This window comes from Salmo salar, chromosome 20 (assembly GCF_965601325.2).
Source record: "Salmo salar chromosome 20, fSalSal1, whole genome shotgun sequence".
Lineage (NCBI taxonomy): Eukaryota > Metazoa > Chordata > Actinopteri > Salmoniformes > Salmonidae > Salmo > Salmo salar.
The window spans coordinates 3,036,975-3,055,836 of NC_138310.1; the positions used below are offsets into that span (position 1 = coordinate 3,036,975).

Below are 18,862 nucleotides of genomic sequence, written 5' to 3' on the forward strand. Positions count from 1 at the left end.
AAATTAATTAGGCCCTAATCTATGGATATCACAAGACTGGTAAGTGGTGCAGCCATAGGTGGACCTTGGATGGCATAGGCCCACCCACTTGGGAGCCAGACCCACCCACTGGGGAACCAGGCCCAGCAAACCAGAATTAGTTTTTCCAGACAAAATTCTTTAAATTGATGTTGGAGGTGGCTTATCGTAGAGAAATGGACATTCAATTCTCTTGCAACAGCTCTGGTGGAAATACCTGCAGTCAGCAAGCTAACTGCATGCTCCCTCAAACCTTGAGACATCTGTGGCATTGTGTTTTGTGACAAACCGGCACATTTTAGAGTGGCCTTATATTGTCCGCAGCACACGGTGCACCTACAGTATGTAATGATCATGCTGTTTATTCAGCTTCTTGATATGCCATACCTGTCAGGTAGATGGATTATCTTGGCAAAGGAGAAATGCTCACTAACAGAGACATAAACACATTTGTGTAAAACATGTATGGAACATTTCTGGGATATTTTATCATGCTTCATGGGACCAGCGCTTTACATGTCGTGTTTATGTTTTTGTTCAGCACAGATGTCTTTCTCAATAAAAGCTATTATACTGGAAGTGTATCAAAGTGTACAATAGGTCTCCTACTGTCCATATTAACCTGAGACACGTTAAAGTGTCTACTACAAAGTGTGTACTACAAGGTGTAGAACTACAAAGTGTGTACTATAACATGTATACAAATCAGTGTGTACTATAAGGTTCCTTACTGTCTATATCCACCTGGCAGGCCCCTGGGTTCGCTATGTGGCTCTCCTCGGTCATGATGATGTTCTCGATATCCTTCATGGTGAGGTGGTCGGAGAATGTATCGTACAGCAGCCTCTTCAGCTCCTCTACCGTCAGCTTCTGCATGTCAGTCTGGACACACACACACACACACACACACACACACACACACACACACACACACACACACACACACACACACACCACACACGCACACACGCACACACACACACGCACACACACACACGCACACACAGGAACTGATGTTACTACAATGAGATACTGTTCTATGGTCGATTTTAGTTTATACAATGTTTTGTATTTGGGGATGGTAAGTTAAGTGATCCTGGAAATTTTAGCCAGAGATAACAACCCAACACTGCCCATTGATGCATGTGGCATACTGTATGACTGTCTGGACTTAGGGATTCAATTCTTTTGAGCATTCAACTAGTCTCAGGCGAGACTACCTCTGTCACGTTCTGACCATAGTAAGATGTTATTTTCTATGGTAGAGTAGGTCAGGGCGTGACAAGGGGTGTTTTGTGTTTTTCTATGTTTTCTATTTCTATGTTCTTAGGTTCTAGTTTTTGTATTTCTATGTTGGTTTGTTTGGGATGATCTCCAATTAGAGCCATCTGGTCCTCGTTGTCTCTAATTGGAGATCATACTTAAGTAGGGGTTTTTCTTCCTGGGTTTTGTGGGTGATTATTTTTGAGTAGTGTTTTTTTCTCCTCTGTGTCACGGTTTGTTGTTTTGTCGATTCAGTTTATTTATGTATTGCAAATTTTCACAGATTAAATAAAATGTGGAACTACACACATGCTGCACTTTGGTCCTCTACTCCTTTCGACAGCCGTGACAACCTAATCACGTCACCATGAGCAACCATGACCGACTCATGCCCTCTACATTTTCCCATGTGTATCTTCATATTTTAATGTACATTTTAACTATGGGTATCAAATGTACTTCAATTTACTGCAGGGTTTTCTGTGATTAATTACGATTAATCGCAAATTTGGAATTTGCTCAAATTGAGCTGTAATTTAAGATTATTTATGCAGAAAGCATTACAAAAATATGTACATCTTGATTTTGTTCAAAGTAATGGTTAGCAAAACTTTCCTTAACCTCAATGTCAACTTGTTTTGACATTGCATAGTTGTTTTTAGCTGTATATATTATGTATGTTGGATGTTTTCAGTGTATTTTGAAAGCAAAAATGACAATTAAGTTCAAATTAAATCAGTTAATTTTAACATGTTAAACAGGATAAATAAGGGCACCTAATACACGTGAAAATATGGTGTCAAGTGAAATTTTAGCTCAGCATGTTAAACAGCTATTTCACATGTGAAAATGCAAATTTTATATGTATGTTTTTTAGGGCGGGAGGGGCACACACAATAAGATATGAGTTTGTTCTAGAATCTAGATTGTATACAAAGACACTGCATAGATATTGCTAACTGAAACGCCCTGGCCATAGAGAGGGTTTTTTTGTTCTTTATTTTGGTTAGGCCAGGGTGTTACATTGGGTGGGCGTTCTATGTTCCTTTCTCTATGTTTTTGTATTTCTTTGTTTTGGGCCGTGTGTGGCTCCCAATCAGGCACAGCTGAAGCTCGTTGTTGCTGATTGGGAGTCACACATAAGGAGCATGTTTTTCCTTTGGGTTTTGTGGGTAATTGTTTCTTTTGAGTGTTTTGCACCTGGCAGGACTGTTTGGCTGTCAGTTTTCTTGTTTTTTGTATAGTGTTCACGTTGTTCAATTAAAATCATGATGAACACTAACTCCGCTGCGCCTTGGTCTACTCTCTCTCCCGACAGCCGTTACAGAATTACCTACCAACAACGGACCAAGCAGCGGAGGAAGGAGCAGCACAAGGAGAGGCACCAGGAGAAAAGCTATCTGGAGTCGTGCACTTGGCAGGAAATCCTGGACGGTAAAGGACCATGGGCTCAAGCTGGGAATTATCGCCGCCGCAGTGGGAGATTGAGGCGGCGAGAGCTGAGAGGCGCTGGTATGAGGAGAGGGAGCGCAACAGGCATGAGAGGCAGCCCCCAATTTTTGGGGGGGAGGGGCACACAGGGAGATTGGCGGAGTCAGGCGGTAGACCTGAGCCAACTCCCCGTGCTTACCGGAAGCAGCGTGGTACTGGTAAGGCACCGTGTTATGCTGTGGAGCGCACAGTGTCTCCAGTGCGCGTGCATAGCCCGGTGAGCTACATTCCAGCCCCCCGCAAGTGCCATGCGAGAGAGGGCATCGAGCCAGGGCGGATGGTGCCAGCTCAGCGCGTTTGGTCTCCAGTGCGCCTCCTCGGTCCAGGTTATTCTGCGCCGGCGCTGCGCACTGTGTCTCCGGACCGCTGGGAGGGCCCAGTTCGCCCAATGCCTGCTCTCCGCCCATGCCGGGCCAAAGTGGGCATTCAGCCTGGAGTATGGGTAAAGAGCGTCAAGTCTAGAACTCCAGTGCTCCCCCACAGCCCGGTTTATCCTGTGCCTCCTCCTCGGACCAGGCCTCCAGTGGATCTCTCCAGCCTGGTCCGTCCTGTGCCACCTCCCAGGACTAGGCCTCCAGTGGGTCTCCCCATCCTGGTCAGTCCAGTGCCTGCTCCACGGACCAGGTCTCCAGTGGATCTCTCCAGCCTGGTCCGTCCTGTGCCACCTCCCAGGACTAGGCCTCCAGTGGATCTCCCCATCCTGGTCAGTCCTGTGCCTGCTCCACGGACCAGGTCTCCAGTGGGTCTCCCCATCCTGGTCCGTCCTGTGCCACCTCCCAGGACTAGGCCTCCAGTGGGTCTCGCCAGTCCGGAGCCGCCAGAGCTGCCCGCCAGTCCGGAGCCGCCAGAGCTGCCCGCCAGTCCGGAGCCGCCAGAGTTGCCCGCCAGTCCGGAGCCGCCAGAGTTGCCCGCCAGTCCGGAGCCGCCAGAGCCGCCCGCCAGTCAGGAGCCGCCAGAGCCGCCCGCCAGTCAGGAGCTGCCAGAGCCGCCCGCCAGTCAGGAGCCGCCAGAGCCGTCCGCCTGTCCGGAGCCGCCAGAGCCGCCCGCCTGTCCGGAGCCGCCAGAGCCGCCCGCCTGTCCGGAGCCGCCAGAGCCACCCGCCTGTCCAGAGCAGTTAGAGCCGCCCGCCAGCCCGGTGAGTCCTGTGCCTACGCCTAGGGCCAGGCCTATTTCATGTCTCCCCAGCCTGGTGAGTCCTGTGCCCAGGGCCAGGCCTCCTTCATGTCTCCCCAGCCTGGTGAATCCTGGGCCAGAGCCGCCAGAGCCGCCCGCCAGCCAGGTGAGTCCTGTGCCTGCGCCCAGGGCCAGGCCTCCTTCATGTCTCCCCAGCCTGGTGAGTCCTGTGCCTGCGCCCAGGGCCAGGCCTCCATATCTCCCCAGCCTGGTGAATCCTGGGTCAGTGCCGCCGGAGCCGCCAGGGACGCCCGCCAGCCAGGCGCAACCAGGGTTGCCCGTCAGCCGGGCACAGCCATTGCCGCCTGCCAGCCGGGCGCAGCCATCGCCGCCCCGCCAGCCGGGCGCAACCAGGGTCGCCCGCCAGCCAGGCGCAACCATCACTGCCCACCAGCCGGGCGCAACCAGGGTCGCCCGCCAGCCGGGCGCAGCCATCGCCGCCCACCAGCCGGGCGCAGTCAGGGTCGCCCACCAGACCTTCGGCGCGGCCAGGTGCGCCACCTAAGAGGGCGAAGCCAAGGGTGGAGCAGATGCCACGTCCCGCACCTGAGCCGCCGCCGTAAGAAGGCCCACCCGGACCCTCCCCTTCAGAGTCAGGTTTTGCGGCCGGAGTCCGCACCTTTGGGGGGGGTACTGTAACGCCCTGGCCATAGAGAGGGTTTTTTTGTTCTTTATTTTGGTTAGGCCAGGGTGTTACATTGGGTGGGCATTCTATGTTCCTTTCTCTATGTTTTGGTATTTCTTTGTTTTGGGCCGTGTGTGGCTCCCAATCAGGCACAGCTGAAGCTCGTTGTTGCTGATTGGGAGTCACACATAAGGAGCATGTTTTTTCTTTGGGTTTTGTGGGTAATTGTTTCTGTTGAGTGTTTTGCACCTGATAGGACTGTTTGGCTGTCAGTTTTCTTGTTTTTTGTATAGTGTTCACATTGTTCAATTAAAATCATGATGAACACTAACTCCGCTGCGCCTTGGTCTACTCTCTCTCCCGACAGCCGTTACACTAACACAAGTCTGACTCTGAATCAGTCTCTAAATACTTGTTTACTCCTATTACTGTCAGTATGGGAGGGTAATTATCTGAGAAACTGTCACACAGTAAAAACCTGATTTAATCTAAATTGATTTTACTTCATTCGATCGTAAGACTAGTGTATAAATGGGTGGGGATGGTTGTTGAAAGTCAGGACACAGTTCTGACAGAAGAACGTTACTAAGAATACTAAGTACTAAGGTTGCATTCCAAACACAAAGTCACACCTTCTCCTCTCAGCCCTCAAATTAAGTGGACACTTCTGATGACGTATCATGATGTCTGACGAAATGTGTCACTCATTCGTCCCACGGTTGTGTTTTCAGTTATCGTGCGATACAGTCAATTATGATTGGCTAGAAGACAACACCTCCGCAGACATCGAATGCTAGCCATCCGACTATATCAGGTAAATCGAAAATTACAATGTATAAGTGTGATGTCGGGGAAAGTTGTATGCGCAAGCTAACATTCCCAAAAGCTAACCAAACAAAAACATCATTACTCATGAGAGGTCACTGCCTTATCAACCCTCCACTGAATCTAGGAATTACATTTGTTTTCCTTTCAAGTCACAAAGTCTCCATGCGATGGATAAATGGTGCGATAGATGACAGTTACAGTATAGCATAACATCCTAATCACCCAGAAGCCTTTGTAGCTTGTGAGTGGTAATAAGCAGGAAGGAAGCGATTTATGATTACTTACCTTCCAGAACACAGAGTCAAAGTCGGTTCCGTGGAACTTGTCTGGCATTCCGGCTGCTGTCAGCTTGGGTCCGAGGAGAGTGACAAACTCTTCGAAATCCACCTGACCATCACCTGTTGATGACAGGAATTTGATGACACCGTGTGTGTGTGTGTGTGTGTGTGTGTGTGTGTGTGTGTGTGTGTGTGTGTGTGTGTGTGTGTGTGTGTGTGTGTGTGAGCGCCCGTCTGTGTCGTGTGTGCATGTCTGTGTGCATGCCTGTGTGTGTGTCCGTGTACGTGGGTACATCTGTGTGTGTGTCTGTCTGTGTGTGCGTGCTTATGCGTGTGTCTGTGTGTGCGTGCGTGCGTCTATCTCACCGTCCATGTCCAGTCTCTGTATGATGACCTCCAGCTCCACCTCATTGGGCATGTACCCCAGGGACCTCATGGCCATGCCCAGCTCTTGCTTCGAGATGAAGCCATTCCCATCACGATCAAATACCTTGAACGCCTCGCGGATCTCTGTGAGGAAGACAACACAGAGAAGTGTTACAGAATCAGCCTACCTGTGTCGTGTGCCTAAGCACTAACTAACTTTAATTTCGAAAATAAGGTTTCAAATATGCTACACAAGTGACTGGTCAATCTCTACCAACGAATGTAGCGGATGCACTAAAGACGATGAAAAAAACAGAACAGTTAAATTAATTATCGTTTTTTTCTCCAAAAGCGATCATAGGTCTCCAAGGGATAAATCGATGTGCGGTGAACAAATAGCGCATTCACTTTCACAGTGTATAGATTGGATCTTAAGAGAGCCACTGTGGCCATTTTGACAGACCAAAATGCATTCGTTAAAAAACGAACTAGGTCACTGCATGTAAAAGGTCACTTCAGGAGAAAAATGTATGACAGAAACCTAAGAAGAGGAAATGTTTGCTTTTCCAATAGTTATTTTAATTTAAACTAATCTAAAGCATACCAGAGATCTGTATAATGACGAGATATTCATGTCTCCGCCCTTACAATGGGAGTTGTTGTCCCAAAGGCAGGAAGGCAGGCGAAAAGCTTAGGTCTGCATACTAAGCCCATAGAAACGGACTGGGCTTATTCTGGACAGATTTTGGCGGGAGTGAGCCCTCTCATTTTGCCTCTTCCTATCTGAGCATACTGACCAGGTCCGTCCTTAAAAGACTTCTCCCACAGCTCAAAAGCCCCTTTCCTTACGAGTGACCGAATCCCATCATTCATATGCGTTGTAGAGTCAAATTACTAACTGTAAAAGATCTAGCATACAGGAAACTGGTTCAGGTGATGATGAACAATCTTCCCTACATACACTTGATGATGGGTATATCTGGGATGAATCTGCTCCGGTATCTACTCTGATTGCTTTTGCAGTAGCCAATAATCACAAAACACATTGTTAAAATAATCATGTATGATATTAGATGTGTTAAGTCAGTGTAAGTCTTATGGAAATGAAATGTAGCTCTGTGAGATTACATTCTAGATTTGCTGGTGGAAAATAGGTGACTGCAAACATGCCTATGTAAATAAAAAAGATATGGACCCCCATTTGAATTTGAATGACATTGAATAAATCTATATTTGAATACATAAGGGACAATTTTATATATTCATTAAAGTGATTAGAGAAAGCAGGAATGAGTAGATGTACCTATCACTAAGTATAATGAATTATCATTGTTGTCTTCCCTGTGGCTCAGTTGGTAGAGCATGGTGTTTGCAATGCCAGCATGGTGTGTGCAATGCCAGGGTTGTGGGTTCAATTCCCATGGGGGGCCAGTACAAAATAAATGCATGAAATGAAATGTATGCATTCACTACTGTAAATAGCTCTGGATGAGAGTGTCTGCTACATGTCAAAAATATAATAAAATGTACTTCATTCACTCTGTAGCTTATTGTTAGTGACATGTGGTGTAGTAAATAACGTTTACTGTTGCATTGATGTAGTGGGGTGTCAGAATAGGGATATGTGGGCATGTCCCTGGCCAAAATAAACCCTTGACTGATTTTGACAAATATTTTGGGCAAGAAAGAAAACCAAAATGTGAGACGGATGAATGAAGACAGAATGTGTTGTGTATACATGAGGTGATGCCAATGCTTTAGGAAATAGTTTAGTATTATTTTCAAGGCGCAGAACGGAATGGATACCCATCTGCTACAGGGACAGGGGCACTTGGCTATCATGGATTACAATGTGACACACAATTTACAAGGTGGAGCAGAATGACATTTCCCCACCTCCAGCTGCTTCCGATCCTATTAACAACACCTCCAAATCCACCTGAGGTCCCTCACTCCATCTTTTTCTGGTGTTTGCTGTATAAACAGCTCTTCAGCTGAGCAGAGCCCTTGTAATGTCGTTTGTGTAGGTGGCAGGAAAGTCAGGCGCAGGAGAATCGAATTTGGTATAAATGGAGTAGTTTAATAGCGTTTAACAAAACTCCAAAGTCAAAGTACATAATAAATAAAAGTGGGTACAAGAACCCGTCGCGCACCACTGGGTTCAGGTGGGAAAGGGGCGCTCAGGATAGACCCCGGTTGTGCTGGTGGAGGCGCTGGAAGAACTCCCTGTCTCTCCCAGCGGTCCATGGCGACGCCCAGAAGGTCAAGCATTTCCGTATGCTCCTGGATGGCGCTCCTCCACCTCCATGGCCGTGGTACCTTCTTCTGCTGACTCCATATACTGGTCAGAGATTCTGTAATGTTGTGTGTGTAGGTGGCAGGGAAGTCAGGCGCAGGAGAATTGAACTTGGTATAAATGGAGTAGTTTAATTGTGTTTAACAAAACTCCAAAACCAATGTACATAATAAATAAAAGTGGGTACAAGAACCCGTCGCGCACCAATCCATAATACACGAGCATACAAACAAAACAATCTCTGACAAGGACATGAGGGGAAACAGAGGGTTAAATACACAACATGTAATGAATGGGATTGGAACCAGGTGCGTAGGAAGACAAGACAAAACCAATGGAAAATGAAAAATGGATCAATGATGGCTAGCAGACCGGTGACGTCGACCGCCGAGCACTGCCCAAAAAAGGAGAGGCATCGACTTTGGCAGAAATCGTGACAGCCCTATTCCATTGAAACGCTCAAACGCTGCCTCTCAGGAGGGGCGAGACTCTTAGAGAAGGTGCCAGCACCATTTTAGAAAGTCTATATCTCTTACAATGGGCTATGAACTATAAGAGAGTTACATCATAACAACTAATGACAATATACACTCAGCGGCCAGTTTATTAGGTACACCTTTGCCTCCAGAACAGCCTGAAATCTTTGGGACATGGAAAAGTTGATCAATTGGTATCAAATCAAATCAAAGTTTGTTTGTCACGTGTGCCGAATACAACAGGTGTAGACCTTACAGTGAAATGCTTACTTACAGGCTCTAACCAATAACAGTAGCGAGAATATATACAGGCACCAGTTAGTCGGGCTGATTGAGGTAGTATGTACATGTAGGTATGGTTAAAGTGACTATGCATATACGATAAAGAGAGAGTAGCAGTAGCGTAAAAGAGGGGCTGGCGGGTGTTGGGTGGCGGAACACAATGCAGATAGTCCGGGTAGTCAATGTGCGGGGGCACCGGTTGGTCGGGCTAATTGAGGTAGTATGTACATGAATGTATAGTTAAAGTGACTATGCATATATGATAAACAGAGAGTAGCAGTAGAGTAAAAGAGGGGTCGAGGTGGCACACAATGAAAATAGTCCGGGTAGCCATTTGATTACCTGTTCAGGAGTCTTATGGCTTGGGGGTAAAAACTGTTGAGAAGCCTTTTGGTCTTAGACTTGGCACTCCAGTACCACTTGCCATGCAGTAGTAGAGAGAACAGTCTATGACTGGGGTGGCTGTGGTCTTTGACAAATTTTAGGGCCTTCCTCTGACACCGCCTGGTGTAGAGGTCCTGGATGGCAAGCAGCTTAGCCCCAGTGATGTACTGGGCCGTACGCACTACCCTCTATAGTGCCTTGCGGTCAAAGGCTGAGCAGTTGCCGTACCAGGCAGTAATGCAACCAGTCAGGATGCTCTCGATGTTGCAGCTGTAGAATCTTTTGAGGATCTCAGGACCCATGCCAAATCTTTTTAGATTCCTGAGGGGGGATAGGCTTTGTCGTGCTCTCTTCACTACTGTCTTGGTGTGTTTGGACCATTCTAGTTTGTTGGTGATGTGGACACCAAGGAACTTGAATCTCTCAACCTGCTCCACTACAGCCCCGTCGTTGAGAATGGGGGCGTGCTCGGTCCACCTTTTCCTGTAGTCCACAATCATCTCCTTAGTCTTGGTTACATTGAGGGATAGGTTGCTATTCTGGCACCACCCGGCCAGGTCTCTGACCTCCCTATAGGCTGTCTCGTCGTTGTCTGTGATCAGGCCTACCACTGTGGTGTCATCAGAAAACTTAATGATGGTGTTGGAGTCGTGCCTGGCCACACAGTCGTGGGTGAACAGGGAGTACAGGAGGGGACTGAGCACGCACCCCTGAGGGGCTCCAGTTTTGAGGATCAGCGTGGCAGATGTGTTGCTACCTACCCTCACCACCTGGAGGTGGCCCGTCAGGAAGTCCAGGATCCAGTTGCAGACGGAGGTGTTAAGTCCCAGGATCCTTAGCTTAGTGATGAGCTTTGAGGGCACTATGGTGTTGAACGCTGAGCTGTAGTCAATGAATAACATTGTCACATAGGTGTTCCTTTTGTCCAGGTGGGAAAGGGCAGTGTGGAGTGCAATAGAGATTGCATCCTCTATGGATCTGATTGGGCGGTATGTGAATTGGAGTGGGTCTAGGGTTTCTGGGATAATTGTGTTAATGTGAGCCATTACCAGCCTTTCAAAGCACTTCATGGCTACGGATGTGTGCTACGGGTCTGTAGTCATTTAGGCAGGTTGCCTTTGTGTTCTTGGGCACAGGGACTATGGTGGTCTGCTTGAAACATGCTGGTTTTACAGACTCAATCAGGGACATGTTGAAAATATCAGTGAAGACACCTGCCAGTTGGTCAGCACATGCCCGGAGCACATGTCCTGGTAATCCGTCTGGCCCTGCAGCCTTGTGAATGTTGACCTGTTTATTAAAGGTCTTGCTCACGTCGGCTATGGGGAGCGTGATCACACAGTCATCTGGAACAACTGATGCTCTCATGCATGTCTCAGTGTTGCTTGCCTCGAAGCGAGCATAGAAGTGATTTAGCTCGTCTGGTAGGCTCGTGTCACTGGGCAGCTCGCGGCTGTGCTTCCCTTTGTAGTCAAGGGGCCTACACATTCCCCACATTATTACACAACTGCCACCAGCCTGTACCATTGACACCAGGCAGGATGGGGCCATGGACTCATCCTGCTTACGCCAAATCCTGACTCTGCCATCAGCATGACACAAAAGGAACTGGAATTCGTCAGAACAGGCAATGTTTTTCCTCTCCGTAATTGCCCAGTGTTGGTGATCACGTGCCCACTGGAGCTGCTTTTTCTTGTTTTAGCTGATAGGAGTGGAACCCGGTGTGGTCGTCTGCTGCAATAGCCAATACGTGACAAGGTCCGACAAGTTGTGCATTCAGAGATGTCGTTCTGCACAACAGTGTCGTACTGTACCAATATTTGCCTGTTTGTGGACCGCCTGTTAGCTTGAACGATTCTTTCCATTCTCCTTCAACCTGTCATCAACTAACTGTTCTCTCCCACAAGGATGCCCCTAACTGGATGTTTTTTGTTTGTCACACCATTCGGGTGGTGGGTAGCCTAGTGGTTAGCCTGTTATGGCTAGGGGGCAGTATTTTCACGGACGGATAAAAAACGTACCCGATTTAATCTGATTAGTACTCCTGCCCAGAAACTAGAATATGCATATACTTATTAGCTTTGGATAGAAAACACTCCAAAGTTTCTAAAACTGTTTGAATGGTGTCTGTGAGTATAACAGAACTCATTGGGCAGGCCAAAACCTGAGAAGATTCTGTACAGGAAGTACCCCGTCTGACCATTTCTTGGCCTTGTTGATTATCTCTATCAATTACAGGGGATCTCTGCTGTTACGTGACACTTTCTACGGCTCACATGGGCTCTCAGAAGGCGGCAAAATGCTGAATCGTGGCTTTGCAGGCTCTGGTTGAAACAAAGTAGCGCGTTTGGGTAGTGGCTGGTTACAGTACTGTGAGACTCAGGCTCGTGCCCGCATCGCCCGAAAGCTTTGTTTTCTTTCCTCTGTTTAGCTAAACGGAGATTCCCGGTCGGAATATTATCGCTTTTTTACGAGAAAAATGGCATAAAAATGGATTTTAAACAGCGGTTGACATGCTTCGAAGTACGGTAATGGAATATTTAGAAATCTTTTGTCACGAATTGCGCCATGCTCGTGACCCTGATTTACCATTTCGGATAGTGTCTTGGAACGCATGAACAAAACGCCGCAATTTGGATATAACGATGGATTATTTTGGACCAAACCAACATTTGTTATTGAAGTATCAGTCCTGGGAGTGCATTCTGACGAAGACAACAAAGGTAATGAAACTTTTGTAATAGTAAATCGGAGTTTGATCAGGGCTAAACTTGGTCGGTGTCTAAATGGCTAGCCGTGATGGCTGGGCTATCTACTGAGAATATTGCAAAATGTGCTTTCACCGAAAAACTATTTTAAAATCGGACATATCGAGTGCATAGAGGAGTTCTGTATCTATAATTCTTAAAATAATTGTTATGTTTTTTGTGAACGTTTATCGTGAGTAATTTAGTAAATTCACCAGATGTTTGCGGGGGTATGCTAGTTCTGAACGTCACATGCTAATGTAAAAAGCTGGTTTTTGATATAAATATGAACTTGATTGAACAAAACATGCATGCATTGTATAACATAATGTCCTAGGGTTGTCATCTGATGCAGATCATCAAAGGTTAGTGCTGCATTTGCTGTGGTTTTGTTTTTTGTGACATTATATGCTAGCTTGAAAAATAGGTGTCTGATTATTTCTGGCTGGGTACTCTGCTGACATAATCTAATGTTTTGCTTTCGCTGTAAAGCCTTTTTGAAATCGGACAGTGTGGTTAGATTAACGAGAGTCTTGTCTTTAAAATGCTGTAAAATAGTCATATGTTTGAAAAATGGAAGTTTTAGGATTTTAGAGGAATTTGTATTTTGCGCCACGCCCATCATTGGATATTGGAGCAGGTGTTCCGCTAGCGGAACGTCTAGATGTAAGAGGTTAAAGCATTTGGCCAGTTATTGAAAGGTTGCTGGATCAAATCCCCAAGGTGACAAGGTAAAAATGTTTCATTCTTCCCCCATGGCAGGAAACCTACTGTACTCTGGATGTTGATTAAGGCAACTCCCCCCCAAACACCTCTCTGATTCAGAGGGTTGGGTTAAATGTAGAAGACACATTTTAGTTGAAGGCATTCAGTTGTACAAATGACTAGGTATCCACCTTTCCTTCTCAATTAACTCTAGACACTGTCGTGTGTGAAAAGCCCTGGAGGCCAACTGTTTCTGCAAAACTGAAACCAGCGCACCTGGTGTTGACAAACATACCACCCTCAAAATCGCTTAGGTCACAAATTTTGTCCATTCTAATGTTCAATCAAACAGTAACTGAATGCCTTGATGCCTGTCGGCCTGCTTTATATAGCAAGCCACGGCCACGTGACTGTCTGTAGGAGCAAACCATTTTCATAAACTGGGTGTTGTACCCAATAAACTGGACAATGACTGTATATTTGCCACCATTGCCAAGACTTGTCAGCACAAGACATCTATTAACATTAATCAAATAAATCAAAACAAACTCCTAACTCCTAGTACTCCAGCCAACTTCGGCTACAATTATAGGCATATCTATAACCAGAATCAGTGCAAAGGGGTCTTGGAAGCAATCTCTTCCATGAGGGCGAACTTTTCCAACAAACTCGGGATGTAACAGGGATTAGTGAGGTTAAACTTCACCTTAACTCCATGCGCTTTGACAAAGCAGAGGAATGCATTAGCATGGTGGAAGTAGTCACTGTCAAAACTGTAGTCACTGTCAAAACAACGCCTGAAAAGTTGGAAAAACAGGTGGCCGACATTACTTCGAAACTAAGCTCACTCGAGAACCACCACAGGAGGTAAAATTTGAAACTGGTTGATCTACCCGAAAAAGTGAGAAATGGGTGCCCAGGCATTGGGGCCAGACATCTTTTCGGACCCCCTGCGCGTTGAAAGACCCTACTGGCTTCCAGCTCCTAAAGGCCCAAGTCCTTATCATGAAGTTTCTCAACTTTCAAGACTAACCTGTTGGGTCTAGGGGGCAGCATTTGCACGTCTGGATAAAAAAAATGTACCCGATTTAATCTGGTTACTAATCCTACCCAGTAACTAGAATATGCATATACTTATTATATATGGATAGAAAACACTCTAAAGTTTCCAAAACTGTTTGAATGGTGTCTGTGAGTATAACAGAACTCATTTGGCAGGCAAAACCCTGAGACATTTTCTGACAGGAAGTGGATACCTGATGTGTTGTATTGATTTTAAACCTATCCCATTGAAAAACACAGGGGTTTAGGAATATTTTGGCACTTCCTATTGCTTCCACTAGATGTCACCAGCCTTTACAAAGTGTTTTGAGTCTTCTGGAGGGAGATCTGACCGAACAAGAGCCATGGAACGGTGATGTCCCATTAGACACCTGGCGCGCTACTTCATGTTGGGTACCCTCGTTCCAATACGTTATAAAAGGCTATGCATTCGTCCACCTTGAATATTATTCATGTTCTGGTTAAAAAAGGCCCTAATGATTTATGCTATACAACGTTTGACATGTTTGAACGAACGGAAATATATTTTTTCCCCTCGTTCATGACGAGAAGTCCGGCTGGCTTACATCATGTGCTAACGAGACGGAGATTTTTGGACATAAATGATGAGCTTTTTTGAACAAAACTACATTCGTTATGGACCTGTGATACCTGGAAGTGACATCTGATGAAGAGAATCAAAGGTAATGGATTATTTACATAGTATTTTCGATTTTAGATCTCCCCAACATGACGTCTAGTCTGTATCGCAACGCGTATTTTTCTGGGCACAGTGCTCAGATTATTGCAAAGTGTGATTTCCCAGTAAGGTTATTTTTAAATCTGGCAAGTTGATTGCGTTCAAAAGATGTAAATCTATAATTCTTTAAATGACAATATAATATTTTACCAATGTTTTCTAATTTTAATTATTTAATTTGTGACGCTGACTTGACTGCCGGTTATTGGAGGGAAACGATTTCCTCAACATCAATGCCATAGTAAAACGCTGTTTTTGTATATAAATATGAACTTGATAGAACTAAAAATGCATGCATTGTCTAACATAATGTCCTAGGAGTGTCATCTGATGGAGATTGTAAAAGGTTAGTGTATCATTTTAGCTGGTTTTATGGTTTTGGTGACCCTGTCTTTGACTTGACAAAACATTACACACAACTCTTGTAAATGTACTGTCCTAACATACTCTAAATTTATGCTTTCGCCGTAAAACCTTTTTGAAATCGTAAAACGTGGTTAGATTAAGGAGATGTTTATCTTTCAAATGGTGTAACATAGTTGTATTTTTGAAAAATTTGAATTTTGACATTTATTTGGATTCAAATTTGCCGCTCTTGAAATGCACCTGCTGTTGATGGAGTGCACCACAGGTGGCACGCTAGCGTCCCACCTAGCCCCAAGAGGCTAAGTCCTGACTGTTGTGGAAAGCCAGAGCCAAGGGCAAAGTGATGTACGGGACCAGGAGATCATGTTCTTCTCTGACATGTCAGCGGACCAGCACCAAAAAATAAAAGGCTACGACTGGGTTAAACGCCAGCTCAGGTCCATCCCTCAACATTGTCTATGGAATACCTTTTCCAGCTAAACTACGTCTGACGTACAATGGACGGTCACACGAGTTTGAATCTCCCTCTCAAGCCTAGGCATTCATCTGTGATGTATAACGTGATTCTTCTTTGTAGTCGTGTTGCCACTGTGAAGTTTATCACCACCCTGGACTACGGAGAATTAAACCACCATGGATTATGTGACTGGTTACAAGCTAGCAAACTAACGTTAGCCAATTTGTTGGCAGGTAGCTAAAATAACATTTAAGCGAATAATAACTCCTTTGAATAACATTGTCTTGACAAGTGAGCACATTTTCTATGCCAGGTAAAACCGTGCCTCATTAGCTCATTGTTATGGATGTTTCCAAATAAATGTCACTAGAAAACAGCTTAAACAAATGCAAATACAGCTACTTTACTGTTATTCTGGCTGCACTTTTTGACGTAAGTTAACTGTAAGTTACCTGTAGTTGGCTAGGTAGCAACCAACAGATAAGAACGTTGCCAGTGTCACGATTCCCACCGACGGTGGCGCCCCCTCCTGCTCGGGTGGCGCTCGGCGGTCGTCGTCACCGGCCTATTAGCTGCCACCGATTCCCTTTTGCTTTTCCCTTTTTTTATTTTGTGACACCTGTGGTCAATTAGCCATTAGAGGGGCTATTTAGTTTAGCTGGCCCGCTCCTGTTCGTGCGGGATTAATGATTGTTTCTTGTGTGACGGCTTGTGTTCATGTCGACGTTGTTGTACGCCGCATGTATTTTCTCCCCTGTGTGTGGGAACATTTGTTTTTTGTGAGTGTATATTAAAAACACCACTACCCTGTGTTCGCTGCTTCCTGCGCCTCATTCCTCCTCCACAATTACCAAGCCTTAACAGAATCCCGCACCACGATAGAAGGCATGGAATCAGCGGGAGCAGCGGCCACTCCTCTGCCCTCGATGGAGGAACGCGTACTCCACCACACGACAGTCCTCCATCGCATCGGATCGGCAATGGACCAGATGATGGAGAGGATGGACAGATGGGAGAGAAGTGGTATCCTCTCTCCACCTCCACCTCCCCCGATACAGCCATCTTCGCCTCACATAACGTCTGGCTCTGGCGCGCTTTGTCTGGCGCTCCCGAGGGAGTACGATGGGGCGGCGGCTGGGTGCCAGGGGTTTTTGCTCCCACGGGGGAGGAGAGCGTGAGTGCCCTCGTTTCCTGCCTGACGGGCAGAGCTCTGGAGTGGGCTAATGCGGTCTGGAACGGTCCAGACTCGGCGAGGGACCACTACCCGGAGTTCACCCGCTGCTTTCGGGCCGTGTTCGACCACCCTCCGGAAGGAAGAGCGGCGGGTGAACGGCTGTTCCACCTCAGGCAGGAGACGAGGAGTGCCCAGGACTTCGCGCTGGACTTCAGGACCTTGGCTGCTGGGGCGGGGTGGAACGACAGGGCCCTCATAGACCACTACCGCTGCAGTCTCCGGGCGGACGTCCGCAGGGAGCTGGCCTGTCGGGACACAGCTCTGTCCCTGGACGAACTGATAGATATGTCCATACGACTGGACAACTTGCTGGCTGCCCGCGGGCGTTCGGAGAGGGTCCTGCCCGTTCCACCTCCGTGCACCCCCGCCCCTACCCCTATGGAGGTAGGGGGGGCCGTGCCAAGGGGCACCGGAGGAGGTGGCTCCTCCTGCACCAGCTGTGGTCGGAGAGGACACACGGCCGACCGGTGCCGGAGGAGCCAGTCTAGGAGTCGAGATGGTAGGCAGAACACTTCTCGGTTACCTCAGGTGAGTCAGCACCAGATTCACCCAGAACCCCCTGTTGGTCATGTGTTTTTACCTGTTTTGTTTACTAAATGTTTTCCCTCTTCCCAGCATAGGGCGCTAGTCGATTCAGGCGCAGCTGGGAATTTTATGGACCGTGGACTTGCCATTAAGCTGGGCATTCCGCGGGTGCCGATAGATTCCCCTTTCCCCGTGCACTCCCTAGATAGCCGACCATTAGGGTCAGGGCTAGTCAGGGAGTCTACGGTGCCACTGGACATGGTAACGCTGGGGAATCATAAGGAACGCATTTGTTTTTTCCTTATTGACTCGCCTGCGTTTCCGGTGGTGCTGGGGGTCCCCTGGCTGGCTGGTCACAATCCCCGTATTTCGTGGAAACAGGGGGTTCTCCAGGGGTGGTCAGAGGAGTGTTCAGGTAGGTGTCTAGGAGTTTCCATAGGTGCTACGTCGGTGGAGAGTCCAGACCAGGTGTCCACCGTGCGCATTCCCCCCGAATACGCCGATTTGGCGATCGCTTTTTGTAAAAAGAGGGCGACTAAATTACCACCTCATCGACAGGGGGATTGTGCGATAGATCTCCAGGTTAACGCTGCGCTTCCCAGGAGTCACGTGTACCCCTTGTCACAGGAGGAGACGGCGGCTATGGAAACATATGTCACGGAATGCCTGGGACAGGGGTACATTCGGCCCTCCATCTCACCCGCTTCCTCGAGTTTCTTTTTTGTGAAGAAAAAGGAGGGAGGTCTGCGTCCGTGCATTGATTACCGAGGTCTAAACGCTATTACGGTGGGGTTTAGTTACCCACTACCTCTCATCGCTACGGCGGTGGAATCATTTCACGGAGCGCAGTTCTTCACAAAACTGGATCTCAGGAGCGCGTATAACCTGGTGCGTATCAAGAAGGGAGACGAGTGGAAAACCGCCTTTAGTACCACATCGGGCCATTATGAGTACCTCGTCATGCCGTATGGGTTGAAAAATGCTCCAGCCGTCTTTCAATCCTTTGTTGACGAGATTCTCAGGGACCTGCACGGGCAGGGCGTGATTGTATATATCGATGACATTCTGATATATTCCGCCACCCGCTCCGCGCATGTGTCCCTGGTGCGCAAGGTGCTTGGTAGACTGCTGAAGCATGACCTATACGTTAAGGCTGAGAAGTGTGAGTTTTCCAAACGAGCCGTCTCCTTTCTGGGTTATCGCATTTCCACCACGGGGGTGGTGATGGAGTGTGACCGCGTTAAGGCCGTGCGTAATTGGCCGACTCCAACCACGGTGAAGGAGGTGCAGCGGTTTTTAGGCTTTGCCAATTACTACCGGAGGTTTATCCGGGGTTTTGGCCAGGTAGCGGCTCCCATTACCTCACTGCTGAAGGGGGGGCCGGTGCGTTTGCGATGGTCGACGGAGGCGGACGGAGCCTTCAAGAAATTGAAGACGCTGTTCACCGACGCACCCGTGTTGGCGCACCCGGACCCGTCTTTAGCATTCGTAGTGGAGGTGGACGCATCCGAGGCTGGGGTGGGTGCCGTGCTATCACAGCGCTCGGG

General features: G+C 47.4%; 1 protein-coding gene across 1 annotated transcript in view; it reads right to left on the reverse strand.

Moving 5' to 3' along the window:
• LOC106579806 (calcium-binding protein 7) overlaps positions 1 to 18,862 on the reverse strand; it is a 73,442-nt gene that overhangs the window by 10,622 nt on the left and 43,958 nt on the right. Inside the window, exons 2-4 of the mRNA XM_014159999.3 lie at positions 6,043 to 6,186; positions 5,684 to 5,796; positions 750 to 900 (exon numbers count right to left, since the gene is read on the reverse strand). Of these exons, the coding sequence (XP_014015474.1) occupies positions 750 to 900; positions 5,684 to 5,796; positions 6,043 to 6,186 (408 nt within the window). The remainder of the gene's footprint in view (positions 1 to 749; positions 901 to 5,683; positions 5,797 to 6,042; positions 6,187 to 18,862) is intronic.